The 21,240-nt window shown below is 37.5% G+C and overlaps 1 protein-coding gene across 3 annotated transcripts in view; it reads right to left on the reverse strand.

Moving 5' to 3' along the window:
• The window catches only part of THSD7B (thrombospondin type 1 domain containing 7B), an 855,837-nt gene that overhangs the window by 93,086 nt on the left and 741,511 nt on the right, over positions 1-21,240 (reverse strand). For all 3 annotated transcript variants that reach the window (XM_032353821.1, XM_032353819.1, XM_032353820.1), the window contains 2 exons: positions 15,237-15,370; positions 6,724-6,874 (listed from right to left, as the gene is read on the reverse strand). In XM_032353821.1, coding sequence (XP_032209712.1) covers positions 6,724-6,874; positions 15,237-15,370 — 285 coding nt within the window. The remainder of the gene's footprint in view (positions 1-6,723; positions 6,875-15,236; positions 15,371-21,240) is intronic.

Genomic DNA, 21,240 nt, shown 5'->3' on the forward strand with positions numbered 1-21,240 from the left:
TATTATGCATAGATAATTATTGAAACTGTGATCACTGTTGATGCTGAATAATTAACTTATGAGATTCATTATACTATTTTTTGAGAATGTCTATTTAAAAAATCCTTATTTTTTATCTCTATATCTCTAATTTCTAAAATAGAGATATTTTTAAATAGAGATAAAGATAGAGTAGAGGTAGATAGGGAGAGAGACAGAGACAGAGATACTAAGAACAATGGAACCCTTATTTTGTATTCCAAATTGGTGATAGTGAGATTCAAAGAAATCACACTGCATAAGAAAGAATAACAAACAAATTAAATTTTAAAAAAGCCAGAGCAGCCCGAAGGCTATCTTTATAGGGTTATCATTTGCTGCTACAGTGCATGAAATGAGGTCCCTTTCTGCAGGGCCTAATGTAATTCTGGAAGTAAAAATGGTTCTAGGTTATATGAAATCTCATTTCATACTAGGGTAAAATACTCCACAAATCTCTGAGTAATCAATTATTGGCTTCTGATAAAGAGCCAATATCAATTTACAAAAACAACCAAGAGTTTGCAGTACAGAATACAGAAAATAATCATTCTTCTCTTCTGGCTTTCAGTTGTGAGTCAAAGAAAAGCACTAGGCAGCTTGAGGGTCGAGACCATTAGACAAGCCCCCAGAGACAAATACAGGTTGTCACCTGCATGTTATGGACTGAGGAGAGATTGATAAAGTGCTTGGAGGTGAATAATGCTAGCAGTATACATTGGGGTACATTGTTTCCCTGGAAACATAACTCTTAGAGTGCTGTTTTACTGCTACAGTACTGAAAATGCTGAGTCACCAGTAATAAAATGTCATTGTTGACAGCCTTTACCAAAAATAACATTGGAGCACCATGATGAAAATGAGGACTTTTTCCCCTCTTTGTTAAAGATTTATTTTTTTTCTTTCTTTCTTTCTTTCTTTGAGAGAGAACACAAGAGCAGGGGGAGGGCCCAAAGGAGAGGGACAAGCAGACTCCCCACTGAGCAGGGAACCCCATGTGGGATTCTACCCTAGGACCCCAGATCATGACGTGAGCCAAAGTCAGACCCTTAACCAAATGAGCCACCCAGGAGCCTCCAAATTAAGGTTTTTCTTAACCCTCAACTGCTTAATTGTGGAGGACTTAGAAAATTCATCTGCATTTCTCTTTCTTTTTTACAGAAGTTTCTTCACCTGGAAGAGTAACAGTAGTGTGTATCTTTTACTAATGTATCCTGCACACAGAGTCAGAGAAAAAAGTATAGAAATAAGACATCTTTTGGAAGCACAATATTAAGACTATGAAAGAATCCAGATTCAACTGCATTTAACCCCTACATAGTTTCTATGCAAAGTCTTCCTTTGTGATGCTTCTGAAGAGGTTGTCCTGGTAATAAGGCAAATATTTAGAGCAAATGTTTGATCATGACGTTGCATGCAGACCACTGGTAAATGAGTGTCCAGTTCCTCCAGTATAAGGGGCTGCCTGTCTGTTACTCTAACTGGCTTCTGATGCATTCAGCTGGAAGTGAAACAAAGTCCAGGTAGGTTTGTTAAACGTAAGTCATCTTTCTGGAGACGTTTTGCAAAAGCTTGCTACTGTAATATATACATCAGTTTGGAAATTCACCTCCAGGACCCTCTTTGCTCTCTCCCATCAACATTATTGTTTAAGAAATTGCTTTGTTGAGCTTCCAAGGAGAGTCACAAATAGAAATTCTGTATTACTCGATGGCAAATTTCTGTAAGGATTGGCAGCATACAGGGAGAGAACTATATATTCCTTTAGATGTCAAGGGTTAAGCAGTTTCTGATTAGAAATTTGAAAACCTCTCTTGAAGAATGTAAGATTCTATGACTAATACTCATCAGCATAATATGAAGAATAAGGATTAAATGGGAAATAATTAAGATTAGGTAAACAAAGGATAAATACTTGGTAATAAACAATGAACTGTCATATAAATGTATTTTTCATATGTGTATACATGCACACTTGTATATATACATATACACATACCTTTAAAGAGTGAACACTATTGCAAATGTTTTTAAATGTATAATTCCATAAGCTTCCTTTCCCATTAAAGCATTCTAAAGAAGTAAGCATACTGGGCTCAAAAAATGAAGAAGATGCATGTGTGTGTGTGTGTGTGTGTGTGTGTGTGTGTGTGTGTGTTGTGGGAGCATGAAAAAACAAGAACAGGGGCTCCTGGGTGACTCAGTGGGTTGAGCCTCTGCCTTCAGCTCAGGCCATGATCTCAGGGTCCTGGGATCGAGCCCCACATTGGGCTCTCTGCTCAGCAGGGAGTCTGCTTCCCCTTCCTTCTCTGGCTGCCTACTTGTGCTCTCTCGCTCCCTGTCAAATTAATAATTAAAATCTTTAAAAAATAACAAGAACATAAAAATAGGTGAAACACATGGTTTTCCATTTTCTTTAAATTCTGACTTGAACTGTGTTTGTTTTGCTTGATCCATTTATAGTCTCCAGTTCTTGCCAGTACAGTTAGAATGATCTCAATACAATTTTTAATGCCTTGTCTCGTTTGCTCTTTGGTATGGTTTGCAATTTGCAGTCACTTTAAGGTCAGTGACCCATTCATTTGAAGTTATCTTTCTGAGGCCTTATTTTTGGGGACTGCTATCAAATTAGGCATAAGTCATTTTTCAGCAAAAGAGGTGACATTTTATTTCTGTAAGATCATATAATAACCAATTTTGTGTGAAAGAATGGATATTTCCTGTACAACTTAAAAAATATATAACAACCTGTCTTAGGTTTCCCAACCACACTGTACACAAGGCAAGGGGGAGCTTTCATTTGCTTCTTCCCTTTGCTTCTTCCCTTTGCTTTTTTTTTTTTTTAAACAAACCTGGATTAAGAATAATCTGTGCTGTCCACTTTATACACATTATCTCTAATCTTTAAATAATCTGGAAAAATAATGATTATTGTCCTTATATTCCTGACGAGAAACCTGTAATTCAGAGGTTTCGGTAACTTGTCCACAGTCCCACAGCCAGCAAGTGTAGTTGGGCATTAGATCACATGCTCTTTTGTGACTCCTTTTCTTTCCCTCACTGGCAAACTATTTCAATGAAGTAGGTTATGGAATTCAGAAGTATGTTCCTTTGCAAATACAACAGTCAGAGTAAACCAGAAAAGGAGACGACAGATCATACTGGTTAGCATATTCTCTAGGACAGGAAACACGGATTCTGTTTTCTTTGTAGTGGTTAGGGGTTATGTATGGATTACATGAGCTTAAGTAGTCGCTGTGACTTTTACCATCTCTTTAGAAGCAGCATGTTACTAATCTGAGACTCAGTTTACTTATCTATACAATGGAAGGGTAGTAGTATCTGTTTTGTAGTGGCATTCTGAAGATTAAGTAGGAAATAAACAGTGCTAAGCACACTGTCTAGCACATGGAAAGCAACGGCAAATATAAGCTAAGTAACCAGTTAATACTGGTGTTGACTCAATATTCAACAAACAGTTGTGATTCAAGTGAGGCTGACAAAAAACATGGCTTGAACGTAATGGCCAACATCCTTGTGACTCAAAGTGTGTTCCCAGAGAAGCAGAATCAGCATCACCTGGCAGCATTCTAAATGCCAACTCATGGGCCCCACCCAGATGTCCTGAACCAGAATCTCTGCAACAGGGCAGAGCTGCTGTGTGTTAACAGACTTTCCAGATGCTTCTTATGTGTGCTACTGTGAAAGTCACTGACCCAGAGTTTAGGAAGTATACTTAATAATTTTCCATATTGCCTACCTCTTTATGAACAAACATTGTGTGAACTGATAAACACTGCTATCAGTTATTGAATCCTTTGCTATCCACACACGGGATGTACTTATAAAGATGCTGACAACTACGATTCCTTAGGAGCAGCGATGGTCTGTCATATATGTTTGGCCTCAGACTATAGGACGCATACAGGGAATTCGAGACATAGTTTTACTTGATTAGTTTGTTTTGCTAAGACTCTTTTAATTGACTGGCAAATCTACTTACTTACTATGTTTAAGCCATATCAAAGCATAAATTTCAGAATACTTTATAGATATATAAGAGAAAAAAAAAAAGATATATAAGAGAAACACATTTTTGTCTCAGAAATATCCTTTATTTGTTTTTTGGTCGGGGAGAGGGTGGACTTGTTTACTTGTTTGTTTGGTTATGTGTTTGACTCTGAAAAAGTGCCATGGAAAGAAAAAGATGAAAGAGAAACACAGTGAATTGGTCCTATTAACACTTGTCACACTGCAGACTCTCAAAGGAGAATTCAGTAAGATGGCCAGTATTTAGATCCATAAATCAGAACATGCTGTAGAGAACAATTACACAATAATTGTTTAATTTTTCTCAGAAAATGCACACTGAAGTGCTAATTAAACTTCAAGCACAAAGATCCAGATTGCTAACTCCGCTATAATCATGATCATGATCACTGTTGAGTACACCTAGGATGTTGGGGCATTATGCTATGATACTGAAATTTATTAAATTTATGTAACATATTTAGGAGATGGGGAAAAATAATCAGGTATGAGCTCTGATTACCATTTTTTTTAAAGTCTTTATTTACACTTGAGAGCAGCATGGCATATGAAAAAGAACTAAGCCATTGTGGTTGAATAGACCTGAGTGACTGTGGATAAATGTCCATCATCACAGCACAGTGTTAGGAAATTCCAGCACAGTGCTTATTACATGAGATGTGCTCAATGAAAGTTATTACTGTTGTCACAGCTATGATGATGATAATGATGATGATGATGATGATGATAATGTAACTTTGCAGGTGCATAAGCATTTGACAGACCAACCCTCTCACTTCATGCTGACAAGTAAGGAACTGCTTATGTCATCTTTCAGACATATGAAAGGAGGCTGAAAGGTTTTCTCTATCTCCAATTTCTAAATGCTCCAAAAATAGTGTAATTATGTCTGGAAAAGTCAATCTTAAAGGGAATTGCCTCTTAGAAACCCAAAGAAATAAACACAGAATGCCAGATCATCACAACATCATATAAAATGCTCCTAAACCAGACCTTTTAGCTCAGTGGCCAGAATCCTTGACTTAGAAGTGCAACATTTTCATTGTAAAGTGTTTATAGCTTAATGGAGTTTACTATGAGCAAATTAGAAACAAAGCAGAGTGAGTAAGATCATGACCTCTACATTTAATTTAACTTACTCAGATTGCTAATTCTGCAATTCGATTAATAAAGAATGTATGCTGCTATATTTTTGAAGGTATAGTCATATTATAATCATACAGACAACTAACTTGCTTTATTCTTAAAATAAATGCTGCATCTTTAACCCACTGAGCCACCCAGGCGCCCCTAAATGCTGCATTTTTTTTTTTTTTTTTAAATGCTGCATCTTAAAGAAAGAAAAGTATGGGTCTAAATCCACTTTCATTCATCCAAGTTTAGGAAGCCAAGGACATAAGAACAAAGGCTTTGGCTTCATCAGATAGTCTAAAGTTTAGCCCAGCTGCATCACTTACTCAGTGCAAGCTATTTAGCCTTCCTGAGAATCAGTTTCTCCATCTGTAATGGGACTGATAATAGTATGTACTTAGTAGGATTGTTATGGGGACTAAAGAGAATAATTTTAAATGTGCCTTGCACACAATAAGTGCTCAATAAATGTTAACTTTTATTGTACTTAAGTTACACATAAAATAAGTAGGACCAACATTCCATTCCTTCAAATTACCCTTAATTAATAACTCTTCTTCTTAATATTGTGTTGTTCTAGACCCAAAAACAACTTAAAAAAGAAAAAATAGTAACAAAGGGAAATCTTTTTCAGGAATAGAATTATGGAAATGTCAAAGATAAGGTTGCAAAGATTAACGATGAATCAATCATTCAAAACTGCAAATACAGGATATTAATTGATTTCAAAAATATTTTCCATTTCTATACAAAGATTTTATACAACCTTCCCACAAATTATATTACCACTGTAAACCTAAGTCTCCCTTCCTAATGTTTGGAGCCATATAAGATATTCCTTATCCTCATTTTCTTTTTTTAGCTCTGTAAGCTAAAATACAAGTCTAAAGTATCAGAGTTTAGCTTCAGAGAATATTAAGTGGAACCATTCTATTTCAGGAATATTTATTTTCCCATAGTCACATTATGTTTCCATTGAAAAAAAAAAAAAGGCAAATGCTTTAGATTTTTAGAAAGGGTGTTCTGTGTGTGGGTGTGTTTCTTGGTTTTGGGGGGCTTTTTTTCGGTCAGCTTTGGAAGAAGAACACGACAAAAGAACACCTCATCTTTGGGAAAACAGAAAAGGCAAAAACAGATCATCACGAACAGAAACAAAATTACACAGTAGAGCTGAGCTACTAAGATATAATTGATTCTGCCAGGATAAAAATGGAACAGAACCAAGAGATTATAATGAGAATCATTTTGGTACTAAAGAAGACCCCTTTAACAATGGGTGTGCATTCAAATCCTAGTTTGATCATTACAGGCTCATTTTCCTTGTTCGTGTTCCCATGATAAAGGCCTTAAGAGAAGCACTGGCATTTTAAATTGCTCCGTCTCACTTGCTTAATTTTTTTTTCCCTCCTTCTTAGGTAAAATTATGTTCTTATGTTATTAGAAGAATGTTTTGGAGAACAAGTACTGTGACTATATAGTGGCCAATACTGAAGGATTAGGGTACTGACAGGGAAGAGGAATTACCTGTGGGCATTTGCTCCAAGATCCCCACTCAGACATGACACATTCACTGGGACACAGAAGAGAGCAGGACTGGGTTTCTGGGGGAATTTCATCCTGGCTGCATAGGCTATTATCCACAGCTCCCCCTTCACTATCAGCAGCATTCACACATCTGCAAGGCAAGATCAAGGTTAAAACAGTGGAGATGTAAAACAGTAGAGAGTAAATATAGAGTAGTTATGATATGCCATATTTACTTACCAAAGAAAATTAAATGTAAAATAAGACTGGCAGAGAAATCAAGGGGAAAAAAATTCCTTCTTCAGCCAGTTGACCTTTATTGAGTGATAACCTTTCAGTCAGCAGAACAAGAGAGAACAATGGGAAGACTAGAGTCCACTGGCATTCTTAAAGAACTCTCCATGTCAAGAGACCTACGCTATTTTTACCAGCACAGAGTGAATTTTCTTTTTACTGTAACAAATCTTGAAAGCTCTTATTCTCTGAATGAGTTCATCACTTTGTAACAGTGAGAGCCTTCCTAGTTCCTGTGACTCTCTTAGACCTTTCCTACACTTGTATCTCACTTCATCCAAACTTCCCTAATCTCTGTCCAACACATTTAAGGTCATGGCCAAGGAATGTGAAACATAATTGAACATGTCTTTCTTTCAGGTATTTTCTGCATTTTCAGTATGGAATTTTGGTATCGCAAACCAAAGGGCAATATGTAAGCATTTTCATGTGGCACTTGAACACAAGGTATACAGACACTTGGCCTGATCTGTATTGGCCTTTGAGATAAGTGCTGGCTAAGGCAAGATAAATAATCGTGCTATTGATTCAATCAAATCAAAACCAAAAGTGTTAAGACCACTATATATCCATCAGAATGGCTTCAGTAAAAAAAAAAATAAATAAAATAAATATGGAAAATATCAAGGGTCGGCAAGTACATGCAGCAACTATAACTCTTCTTACTCCACTGGTTGGAGCATAAACTCTTTGGAAAACTAGTTGGCGGTATCTACTAAATGGCAACATATATGTAACACATGACCCTAAAATTCTATGCCCATTTACATACACAAAAGAAATGTGCAACAAAAAAGAAAAAAAATGAAAGAAAATATTCGTATCAGCACTATTTGTAATCATCCAAACCAGAAATAGTCCAAATACTCAACAGTGTCAACAGATAAATATATTGTGGTAAATGGTGGGAATGTATGAACTATTGTGACATGGTAAAACATGAGTGACATTCAAAAATTCAATGCTATACAAAAGAAGCTAGACACAAAAGAATACACTGTATGATCTCATTCATAGAAAGAAATAGGCAATATTCATCCTGCTGTCAGAAGTCAGAACAGTGGTTACCTTTGGGGGAATGGTTACTTACTACTAGGGGCTTAAGGTAGCCCTGGTAATATTTTGTTTCTTGGCCTCTGAGGTGGTTACACACTTGTGTCCCTGTTATGAAAATTAAGTTAGCCATACTCCATGAGTGGGTATTTCTCTATATTTATATTAAATCTCAATTAGAATTTTATGTTTGAATTATCTTAAAAAAATGTTTAAGAAAGACTAGCTACATGCAAGCCTCTTTTTCTAGGTGTGGGATACAAGCTTAGTATTTGTTAATAATGACTCATTCAGTAAATGATTCATTCAGTAAATATTTTTGAGGACCGACTCTGTACCAGGCCCTTGCCTAGTTGCTGGGGTGCACACCAAAAAAAAAGAAAAAAAGAGGGAAGATCCCTATTGTTATGACACTTTTCTTCTAGTGATAAATAATCGAAGTGAAGGTGAAAATGACAATGACAATGAGATAAATGATGCCATTTGCTGATCTGATCACTTGAAACACGAAGCCACAGCCAAGGAGTAAGCATTTTAAGACAGATATGATGGAGAGCTATTGGGTGTCCCCCAAATCGTGCTAAGCTAGAATGAAATAGCCTATGCATTATGAGTTTCTTTTATACATACATCTTTTATACATTTTTTTTAATTAAGGAAAATTGAAGAGTAATCTATTACCTTGTACAAAAAAAAGTAACCTTTATGAGCTTGACTTGGCAAAGCAATGAAAACCTGTACACTGTATAAACAAGGTTAACAAAAATGCTAGAAGATGTTAAGTAATGTCTTCTAATGTAAGAAGGCATGGTACAGAATCATCTATGGACTTTAATTTATTTTGTGGTAATACTCAATAGTGGAAGGAGGGACCACAAAATAGCTTATGTGTCTTCTTCCGGACAAACTTAAAAGCTGGAAATTGCTTTCCTTCTTGCCGGCACACTCTCTGTTGATGTTCTTTTATTATTTCCCTGAGAAAGAAGACATAGACTTCTGGTGTCCAGCTGAATGTATGCACCAGTCTTTGTTCACTCTTAATAAGCCACAAAAACAATCGTAAAGTCATTTGCTACAAAATAACCAAAAATCCACAAAGAAAACTCAAAAACTCAAGGTGGGGGGAAAGACATTATCTTACAAGGACAAAGAACAAAGACAACAGATGGGAAATAGAAAAGCTGAAATATCAACACTCAAGGAAAAACAAAGAACGCAACTCCATTTATACCACAGAAAACATAAAAAATTCAGGAGCTTGTGTCACCAAGTACTTCTGGAAATGTGGATAAAAGTGATGCTGAAAAATTGGAAGATGTACTGAAAGTATGTTTAAGAGGTACCTGGGCCCTCAGATCTCCCACAATCCACAGGGCTAGGTGACGGCCCCTCCCTCAACCCCCCCCCCAATACCCCGCAGGTAACTGAATGTTTATTATTTGGAGAGGGTCATAAAAATAGTCAGTCTTTGGACTAGAGAACATAGCTCACTTAAGGATGAGAACATTATACTGAAAACAAGGGTTTACATACAAGTTAACACACTGGAAGGACTACCACAAACCTAGTGGTTTAAAGAACAAAAACTATTTTACAATTCTGTAGTATAGAAATCCAACACGGATCCCACTAAGGTAACATCAGTGCCTTGGTAGAGCTGGATTTCTTTCTGGGGGCTCTAGAGGAGAGACTACTTCCTTACCTTTTTCCATATTCCAGGGGCCATCCTCATTCCCTGGGCATGGCCTCTTTCTCCATCTTCAAAGCCATCAGACTTGCATCTCTCTGTGCCTTGCATCTCTGGTCGCATTTTCCTTTTTCTCTCCCATTTCCCCTTTCACATTTAAGAACACTTGCAAATGAAGTGTCCCTGTCTAGACAATCCAGGTATATCTTCCAGGCTCAAAGTCCTAATCTATTACATCAGCAAAGTTCCTCTTACTATAAAAGGTAACAGATTCACAGATTTCAGGGATTAGAATGTGGATGTCTTTGAGGGGGGCACAATTCTGTCTACCACATCAACAACCTTCTTTCATTAGGTTCCAAAAACACTGGCTGTTAGTATTATCTATTTCACGCTTGATTTATGAAAAGACTTTTCTGAGGGTTCTGATAAGCCTAAGAGTAAAGACTTGAAAAGACTGAAATTGAAGGTATCTCCAAACAAAAATGCCCCTGCAGTTACATATCATGGATCATCAATTTCCATGCCCATCTTCCTTCAACTGTCACCTCATTTCTACTGAAAACTCAGTACAGAACTGTTTTGAAGCATATTTGCTATTCCCATGCCTTCCCCCTACTTCCTTCATGACTGTCTCTTGAATTTCGTTTAATCACACTTTTAGTACCATTCCAGAGAAACCTCTTATCTGGATCATTAACAGACTCCCCTCATTGCCAAACTCAATGGTCAACTGTCATCTTAGTAAACTTCTGAGAGCCTTTTGAAACAACTGATGACTATCTTTTTCTTGAAAAACCCTCTTGCCTTCCCATTTTCTTGCTTTTCCTCATTCTCCAACAGCTCTTGCTCAGTCTCATTTATAAAGCCCTCTCTTTGCTATCATCCATGAATATTGGAGTTCCTCAGGGCTCAATTTCTTATGTCTTTTCTTATCAATATATACCAAATGAATAAGCTGTTGATGACCAAATTTATACCACTGTCTCTCTCTGAACTCCAGTCTCTTGTCACAGTTGGAAGGCAAATTTTATGTGTTCAAAAGCTAGCTTTTGATTTTCCTCTCAAACTTGCTTCTAATATTCCTCATCTCAACAAATGGCACCCTCATCCCTGTGATTGTTAGACACAGAAACCTAGCGGTCATCTTTGATGCTTTTCTTTCTTCCATGTTCTACAATCACTTTATAAATAAATCCTACAGTCTGTGCCTTCCAAATATAGTCCGAATGTGACCTTGTCAGCACCTTCATTATTACTAAACCCAGTCCAATCATCATCTCTCACCTGGAATTTTGGAATGTCTTTGAAACCTTCATCCCTGCTTCCATTTATATACCCCCAAATACCTTCTCTACATCCAACAAGGTCCTTTCAAATTTAAATTAAGACCTTGTCATTTCCTCTGTCTCAAACCTTTCATGGCTTCAAGTCGCAGTTAGAAAAAAATCCTTTTGCCTTGTTTTAGAAGATTGTGTGATTTGAGTCCCAGCATCAGCTATACAGAACACTTTGTTATTCATCTTGTTATAAAAAGCCAAGAAGATTTCTGCTTTGGATACTCTTTCTTCCTGGGATTTCTTTCAGTAGCTCTTTATATTCATTCAGGTCTCTCATGTTATTCTCTGCTTGGATATTTTCCTGGCCAACCTCTCCAGTCTTCTCCATAAATCCAACCCAATTTTGTTCCTTTTTTGGCATTTCAAGCAAAGGCATTCCATTACATTCATGTGTTTATCTTTTTCTCTGCCACTATAAGTTATTTAAGGATAGAAACTTCTTTTGTTCACTTTTTTAATCCCAGCACCTAGACTGCCTGATACATAGAATTTTTTTTTGAATTAATAAGTTATTGCAATCCGGGGCGCCTGGGTGGCTCAGTGGGTTAAAGCCTCTGCCTTCAGCTCAGGTCATGGTCCCAGGGTCCTGGGATGGAGCCCCGCATCAGGCTCAGCAGGGAGCCTGCTTCCTCCTCTCTCTCTGCCTGCCTCTCTGCCTACTTGCGATCTCTGTCTGTCGAATAAATAAATAAAATATTAAAAAAAATAATAAGTTATTGCAATCCAAGATGAATCATAAGAATGTCTTCCAGTTTTGAAGTTTCAAGAAAGAGAAGGACAAGCTATTTTGTTCATTACAACAGTGTCTTATTAAGACCAATAATGGTTTGGAATGCAAAATACCTAGAAAAATCTACTTCACATATTTAAATGTGATCATACACACAAAGCTGCCACAACAAAATATCACAGAGTAGGTGCCTTAAACAATAGAAAATTATTGAGGCTCCACATCTTGAGATCAAGGTGCTGGAAGGGTTGGTTTCTGCTGAGACCTCTCTCCTTGGCATGTGGATGGCTAATGAATGGTGTCTTTATTTTTCATTTTCTTGTTTAAATTCAGTTAGCCAACATATAGTACATCATTAGTTTCAGGTGTAATGTTCAATAATTCATCAGGTGCATATAATACCCAGTGCTCATCACATCACATGCCCTCCTTAATGTCCAGTCACCCCATGCCCCCACCCACCTTTCCTCCAGCAACCCTTTATTTGTTTCCTATAGTTAAGAGTCTCTCCTAGTTTTTCTCCTTCTCTAATGACTTCCCATTCAGTTTTTCCTCCTTTCCCCAATGGTCCTCTGTGATCTTTCTTATACTGCACATGAGTGAAACCAATTATCTTTCTCTGATTGACTTATTTCACTCAGCATAATACACTCCACTTCCATCCACATTGATGTAAATGGCAAGTATTCATCCTTTCTGATGGCTGAGTAATATTCCATTGTGTTTGTGTATGTGTACACACACACACACACACTCCCCACATCTTTATCCACTCATCTGTTGATTGACATCTCAGCTCTTTCCCCAGTTTGGCTACTATGGACATGGCCTCAATGAACATTGAACAGCAGGTGCCCCTTTGGATCACTGCATTTGTATCTTTGGGGTAACAATCTAGTAGAGCAATTGCTGGATTATAGGGTAGCTTTATTTTTAACTTCTTGGGGAACCTCCACACAGTTTTTCAGAGTGGCTATACCAGTTTGCATTCCCACATGCAGAGTAATAGGGTTCCCCTCTCTCCGCATCCTTGCCAACATTTGTTGTTTCCTGACTTGTTAATTTTAGCCATTCTGACTGGAGTGAGGTGGTATCATTGTGGTTCATATTTGTATTTCCCGGATGCTGAGAGATGTAGAACAATTTTTTATGTGTCTGTTGGCCATCTGGATGTCTTCTTTGGAAAAATGTCTGCTCATGTCTTCTGCCCATTTCTTGACTGGATTATTTGTTTTTTTGGGTGTTGAGTTCAATAAGTTATTTATAGATCTCAGATACCAACCCTTTATCTGACAGGTCATTTGCATATCTCTTCTCCCATTTTGTAGGTTGCCTTTTACTTTTGTTGACTGTTTCCTTTGCTGTGAAGAAGCTTTTTGTCTTAAAGTCCCAACAGTTCATTTTTGCTTTTGTTTCCCTTGCCTTTAGAGACATATTAGCAAGAAGGTGCTGCAGCCGAGGTCGAAGAGGTTACTACCTCTGTTCTCCTCTAGGATTTTGGTGGATTCCTGTCTCATATTTAGGTCTTACATCCATTTGGAGTTTATCTTTGTGTATGATGTAAGAAACTTGTCCAGTTTCATTCTTCTACATGTTGCTGTCCAATTTTCCCAGCACCATTTATTAAAAAGAGACTGTCCATTTTCCACTGGATATTCTTTCCTGCTTTTCTTGGCTCTCTGTTCTGTTCCATGATCCATGTGTCTGTTTTTGTGCCAGTACCATACTGTCTTGATGATTACACTTCCTGTGTCTTTACATGCTCTTCCCTCTTTGTGTGTCCTAATCTCTTTTTTAAGGACACTAATCGATTGGATTAGGGCCCATCCCAAAGACCTCATTAACATTAATTACCTCTTTACAAAGAGCCTATCTCCAAATATAGTCTTATTTTGAGGTACTGAAGACTAGGACTATAATACGTAGATTTTGGGGGAACACAATTTACCTCATAACAGAGTGATATTCAATAGCTGTATTATTTGTATTATATCAAGCTCTGTAAGTCTGAGCTACGTATGGCTTAAAGGCCTTCTTATTTAAGTATGTTTTTCCTCAGTCAGCCTGCCATAATTCTGTCGGTAGCAATTTATTCTCTTAAAGCTTTCCTTTCTCTCCTGAGATTTTGCTGAGTACTGCTAAGAAGTCCTGGCAAGGATGAGAGTGGGAGTTATCACAGCTCGCCCTCTTGTTAATTGATAAGCTAGGTTGATTAGTCATTTCCCAAAACCATGAGAATAAGACGCAGGAGACATAGACTTTGAAGAGAAAAAGGTCTATGACAGCATGAGCGCAGAAGTCCTCAGAGGAAAGAGGAATGAACAAAGTGACAGAAAGACAGTTTGTCTGTCAGCCAACTGCTTGGGTTGATGCTAGTTTCACCAAGAGCTACTTCTTCCAACATGTCTACCAGTGATTTTACAACACTGAGACTAAGTCTCGGAAATGATGTGTATGTACCAAATTACTGAATAAAATAAATTCACTGATATTGAATAACAACCAACATATATAAGTAGGCTCTGACTTAAACGACTTCAATCTAACAGTTAACTGAACAGGGAGTTACAGGATTTGAGAACTGTCTGTCCATTTGAAATGGAGCTTCCTAAATCCCACAAAATGATACACTGTGCTCATGCAATTGAATAGTTGACTAAACTATATTTTCTTCTTGATTTTACATACTAACCATTGTTTATCATTAATATTTTAGTTTTCACTTATTCAGGCTAACATTTATTACCAGTAACCTTAATTGATAAAGAAATTCATTCTTTCCAAATCATTTTTAAAGAGGCCATTTAGACAAACTCGGGCCAAGTGTTTCTTTTGCTTATTACTGCTATATTTGCAAAACAAAAAACTTTAAACAAGATCCTTCCATAAATAACCCAGAATTCACTAAACTCTGTCAGAGGTGTACTCCTTTTATATTAAAAGTCATCACTAAGGTTCATAAGTATTCTCAGACTGCAGTTTCCAAGACCAGCTGTGAGGGTTTAAATTGACCTTTCAACATACTGACATTCAAAATTAAGACAATGTCCATCAACTACACTACCCACAGAGCAAAAAAGAGACATGATATCACAGCCACAATCTCCAGATTTGTTAACAGTTATGGCTATGCGTCAGTTTGAATCAGTGAAGGGATACCAGCCTGCTCCATGCAGTTAGTTTTCCCACTGAAGTCATTTGTGGGGAATGGCAGAGATTGTGACTCGACTGCAGAGGATATCCCACTGTACACGGGGCACTTATACTTCAAAAGATGCTTAATGATTAGCAAAAGACAGAGTATGCAGTATGAAAATCAGGGTGCACTTGGATAAACAACACTCTGGTTTTTTATAAAAATGTGTAAGTTCCACTGCCCCATTTCCCAAATGTCTCCATTTCCACACACCTGATTTTCCTAGATTGCGTTCCTCCTCCACAGCGTAGAGACCTCAGTTCATTGTGGATTTTGCATGGAGACCAGTGTTCTACCACCCACGAATACTGATTGCATTCACTGTAGCAAGGGACTGCCTCATGCACCTGTCAAGAGGAGGAAATGAAAAGAAAAAAATTATATGGAACTATCCAAGTTATATAAAAAGAGCCTATCTTTTAGAAATGCTGCTGAACATAGCCCAAGAACTCTACTCTGGCTAAAACAGCCAAATTACACTCCCAAAAAGCAAGATGTATTTGTCTTCTCTGAAATTACTGACTTGCCTAAAGAAACATACAGGGGAAATCAACTAAGACATGATGGTATGCCTTCATGGAGGAGAACAAAAGACAGTCATTTCCTACCACTGAGAAGAGGAATTCTATTACTGTTTCATTTCCTCAAAGGCCTCACACAGCCATCTATTAGATGGTCCAGCTCTCAATTATATGGCATACTGTATTCTCAGATGTACTTTGAGATGTCAATTGAAATAAATATATGTAAAGAAAATTTACTCTTGAATATAAGAGGTCCTTAGAATGCATAAGAAAAGTGGTATTATTTGCACCAGAAATTTCTTTCTATGCCCCCAAATGATCAATGCTAACAGGCAATCATTTAGCCTCCTGGGTATTGTGGCTTCGTATGAATTTAGCTATTTGTAAGATGTTTTCAGAGCACAGCTATAACACACACACACACACACACACACACACACACACACACACACACAAAAGACAAACACTGCTAGACTGTTAGAAGCGGGGCATGATTGATTACTGACTGTTAATATTTACAATTTTATGGTAAAACCAATGATTGCAGTAAATGAATTCTTAGGTTACTTCCTATGCACTTGTTGGGGATGATTTTTTTCACCTGGAATTGTATTCCATTGGGTACTCAATTGAGTTTGCCTCCCTTTTAAAAACTGAATTTAAAATGCACTTAATATAGAGCACAGCCCTCTCCCTCAGTAAGAAAATGTTTCATTGCATGTTACTCTAGATCACAAAGATGACTCTAGTATAGCCTACTGATGAAGACTGATTCAAACTATTACCAAAATAGTTAATTAATGATTTTCCTTTTAAATAAGAACTTATGCTCGAGTTCTTTTCTCCCACTGCCTTTCTAATTCCAAAAAATTGTAAATGATGACTAGGCAGTGCTATCCAAACAGAACCATTACTTGCGAGTTTCCACTAAATGCGAGGGAAAGCACTATGTAATGGGATAATCAGAAAACAAGATTGGAGCACTGTCAGCATGTTAGATGGAAATCAAATGAGAAAAGGTTATTTGTGACACTACATCTTAGGAATCACAAATAATGTCAGAAACTATTTTTAACTGTGTGGTTCTATATGGCTCTCTCACGTAGAGCACACAAGGAAAAGGAAAAACCACAAAGTGAAAAATATGTGAGGGCAAAATGAAAGGAGATGGGAAAATAGAACTAGAAATGGGTGCAGGAGAGTAAGGAATTAAGTAATAAAAGAAGCACATTTCATGCTGTGAATGCTGCCAAGAATGGAATGAAAGGTTTGGAGGCAGAACCTACATTAGAATAAGGAGGTAATAACTTGTAAGGGAGAAAAGTCTGCCTGACTCCTAGCATGGTAGAGGTAAGAGAAAATTCTACAAAATTGAAAAGACATGACCCCAGTGAAACAGACACCTGGAAAGTGAGCTGATGACAGCTGCGGGTTTACCCAACTCCACTCTACCACAAAAATGAGCACTGAACTGAATTTGTGGGCTCGTTCTATAAACTTTTCAATGTGTATCAGACAATTTAAATAAAGCTCTTTGGCTTTCATATGAGATACATGAAAGTCTGCCAAAGCACTTGGTACAGACAAGGGGTAGATGGGAATATTCATTAAAAAAGTATTTTCCCATGCCTCATGCATAAATTTGAAGGCAGATGGATGGAGTATCCTGAGAGGGACCTATTTTTCTGATGTTAAGCATACTAAACAGAGCTTACATGTCCACCCTACCTCCTACATAAAGCCCAAAGACAGACAGAAAAATGAAAACCTGTGTAGTTGCATGTTACTCTGATACACACATTTGAATGTCTGGTTGTATATTTGATTTACTATTTTTACTCTTTATGCTATGCAACTTATACCTAAGCAGAGTAGCTAACCTCAGTGAAAAGTTGCTGGAAGATAGGGAGCCTATCTATGTAGGAAGATGTAGACTCACCCTTTTAACTAATGGGTGTTAAAAAAAAAAAAAAACCCTCTTAAAAAAAATTCACATGGATTTACTTGATTTTTTTTCCCCACACATGTATGTTATTTTAATATTGCTCATATTGTTACTTCTAGATGATAAATCCATACCCTTCCTTCAAAGTCCAAGTAAACCCCAGCACTTCCACAAGGCTTTTCCCATGACCCCTAGTTGACAGGTTTTGGTACTACAGTCTCCGTTTAAAGCAGACTTGTAGTCAGATTATAACAACAGGATGCACATGTATCGGGGCTGGAACAGTGCTGGTTGCTAGAACCTCATTGTGTGTTGCTGGGGGAACAGACACATTTAACTCTTGGGTCTTTCCTATTTCTCACACTACTTTAGCTCTTTTTCTCACCTTGGTCTTAATGTCTACTTTTTACTTTATATAATAAGTCTACTTTTTTAATTTAAATAAAACTGAGAAAATAAGCACAGTTTGTACTTTTCACACCTAAGTCCTAACCAAAGTCAGACCCAGATAAGCAGCATTTGCTTAGGCGACCACTTAAAAAGACTCTCGAGTCTTAGGCAGGCAGAAACCTAGTTTCCATTATGTCTGTATTTCACAAGACATGGGGGATGGAGGGGCTTCAATAAGTATTGGTTGAATTGAAAAGGGTCCTGGTTACTAAATGACCTTCACACAATCCTCTAGAGAACACAGATCCCAAACAGAACGTGTAAGGGGTATTTTACAAAGCCCAAAGGACAGTAAGAGGGAGCAAAACCAAAAACCTTTTCTTTCCACCATGGGGTTGGATGAAGAATAGCAATCAGTACGCCATCAAAAGGTGCTGCTCAATGATTTTGTTATAGGAGAGAAAGGCTTTTCCTTAAGAATTGTGAGAACAGTCTCCTTAGAGTCCTTGTCCATTAGACATGGAATCTTATTGAGAGGATTGAAAACACCCACAAGAGGCAAAAAGTGCAGCAGGCATTCAAGAATAAAAATTAACTACCCAGCTGGCCAATTTCTTCTCCTGTCAGTCCTTTATGTTCTGGCTATTTCATATTGCTATTTAGTTGGTGCTTATTACAGTTTTATAATGGAAATGTGTTAAAGCAAGGACTTTATCAAGGAATCATATGGAAATGTTCTGAAGGAGAGAAATGAGCCATGGGAAAGTTAAATGAAAATCATTCGTAAATGGCACAAATTAGAAAGAAAATAACAGGGTCTAATAGGGCCATAGATGCTAAAAATGCTACTGAAAAATCTAAATCCTCTGAGAGAGGCAACATTTCCTTCTCTTAGTAATGAGTTCTATTTATTACTTCTTCAGTGGGGAATTGTGTTTTCATAATTTTGCTAGTTCCAGAGTCATATCATAAACGCATTCATTGAGTCGGTCTTTTAATATTTATTAAATAAGCCTCTGCTCGTTGTAATTGATCATTTTAATTAAGTACTATTTCCTGATACTCATCTCCAACTATAGCAGACTTCCCTGGCATAAACTTGGAAGCAAGGTCTCTCTAGAGCTCAGCAGATGTTACCACTGCATATCAGAGTCCTAGGGTTCAAGGGATCAAATAAAGCAAACAAACAGTAACCACAATAAAAACAAAAATAAAGGAAAACTCATAACTTCCAGTTTTCTATACTAAGGCCCTTTTCTCCAGTGAATCTGCAGTCAACACCCATGCAGAAATCTTCAGGCTGAAGACTTCCATGCTGTGTACTGCGGTTACTTGGTAGAGCTTGACAAAAGCCCATCTAGGACGAGAAATTCCTGCAAATCTGAGCCAGGGCCTATACCATTGGAAGGTGAGAGGAAATGGTCTTTTGGGAGTGGTGAGATCAATAAAGCACTATGGGTTCCATTCTCCCCCAAATGTTTTAAGCTTTTAACATAAGATGTACAAATTTACCTCAGGTCTAGGACTCTCATGTCTTAATTCAAAGACCACCCCTTCACCATCACCGCCCCCACCCCCCGCCACCCAGCCCTTCTCTAGTTGTCTGTTTCCTCTCTTTCCTCCTCCAGGGTTCACACTTCCCCTTCAGAAGGGTCCTCTATACTAAATCCTCCCTCAACCAAATTTTGCCCCTTTTCTCATTCAGTCAGTGCTAAATTATGCACTATTCCAGTATGAATGTCTATTTGTCTGGAAAGGATCACATTTAGGCAAGTAAACTTTTCTTCCATTTGTGTTAATCATGCATTTACACCAGTCTGTATAAATACAATACATGTGGTGCTAAATTTCAGTCCTCCCGCAACTGTACCCACTGCTTTACCATGTGCCCATCACTGGCCCCTGGTTATCAATGACTCCATATGATGCTGTGTAGAACTTTAGAGCTTGTATAGGACATGTCATGCTTCAGGTCTTAATCATCAGGATCATTTGAGTTACACAAGGTTATAAGAATCCCTATTTCTAGGTGAAAATAAAGATAATTTGAAGATGCCTAGTCAGTCATTCATGACAGATTCATGACAGAATGACTAAACTCGTGCTCAAATGGAGAAGAATTCTGAATCCCACTCTGCTGATGCAAACAGTGCATGGGTTTTGCCTGTTTAGCTTGTTTACGCACATTGTCATGCTCAGAGAATATCTTTTTAATGAGGAAGATAAGGCTAATATTTATCGATTCCTAAAAAGGGAAGAATAAGAACAAGAACAGAATTTTCATAGATGTCTACAGAGTAGATAATGTCTATTAATATATACACATATTGTATACATTATATGTGTGTGTGTGTGTGTGCGCGCGCATACACACACATTATTTAAACAACTACACAAGCAATTCATCCCAAGGCTTCAGGTATGGCATCTTTTAAGAATTTCAAAAAAACTAGGAGGTATCTCAGAAAACCTACTTCCATGTTCAAAGCAAGAGCAGGCCCGAGTCCTTTAGATGGTTGCAATTCCTTGTGTGAATGGGGGGTTAAAAAAAAAATCCACAACAGTTTTTAAATTGGTATCTGTGGGAAAACCATTGTGCCCATCATTTGTGCAATGTGTTACTCAACAGGGAGGCATCTGAACTCAGGTATTTTCTGGAAATCTGGAATAAAGCAATCTATACTTGTGAGGCAGGCAACTGTCCATTCTAGCCTCAATGTTCAAGTCTAAGGCCCTGGCTGTCTTCCTCTTCCAAGACGTTTTTCTCACCCTGGCTTCTCTAGCTACACAGCAAATGAAAAGATTTCCTGAGCATGCCTTGCTCAGGAAATCACCTGCCTGGTCTGTGAGATTCGCCAGTGGTTTTAAATATGCATTATAGGTTTTTTCTTCAGTTTTCACACTAAAAAATCTCAAAACAAACCTCATAATGCTTCATGAGTCTTATTTGCAAAATCTGGAGACAAGTTGTTGAACTTTAAAGCCAATGGGAAGTTTATTAGAAAAGTAATGGAGGGGTCTACATTCCTCATCTTTTAACAGGACAGTAGCTTTCGAGCTGCATATACAGACTCTGATAAGTGTAGTATTGTACTGAGGGACCCATAAATCCATTCCCAAACCAAACCTTGCCTGTAGTCTCAAAGAATAATATAATCTCAGACATATTGTCACCACTGCTCGTCGAATGAATGTAGGCAATACTGTGATTAATGAAGTTTTAATTTAACTTGAAAGCATTGCTGAATTTGAAATTGCTCATGAGAAAGTTTCTCAATCCAGGCTGGCTAACGATGCAAGATCCTTATAACAAAAATGCAGGGAACTACTGCCTTTACATATAAAAAAGAGGAAAAAA

Source organism: Mustela erminea, chromosome 8, assembly GCF_009829155.1.
Source record: "Mustela erminea isolate mMusErm1 chromosome 8, mMusErm1.Pri, whole genome shotgun sequence".
Lineage (NCBI taxonomy): Eukaryota > Metazoa > Chordata > Mammalia > Carnivora > Mustelidae > Mustela > Mustela erminea.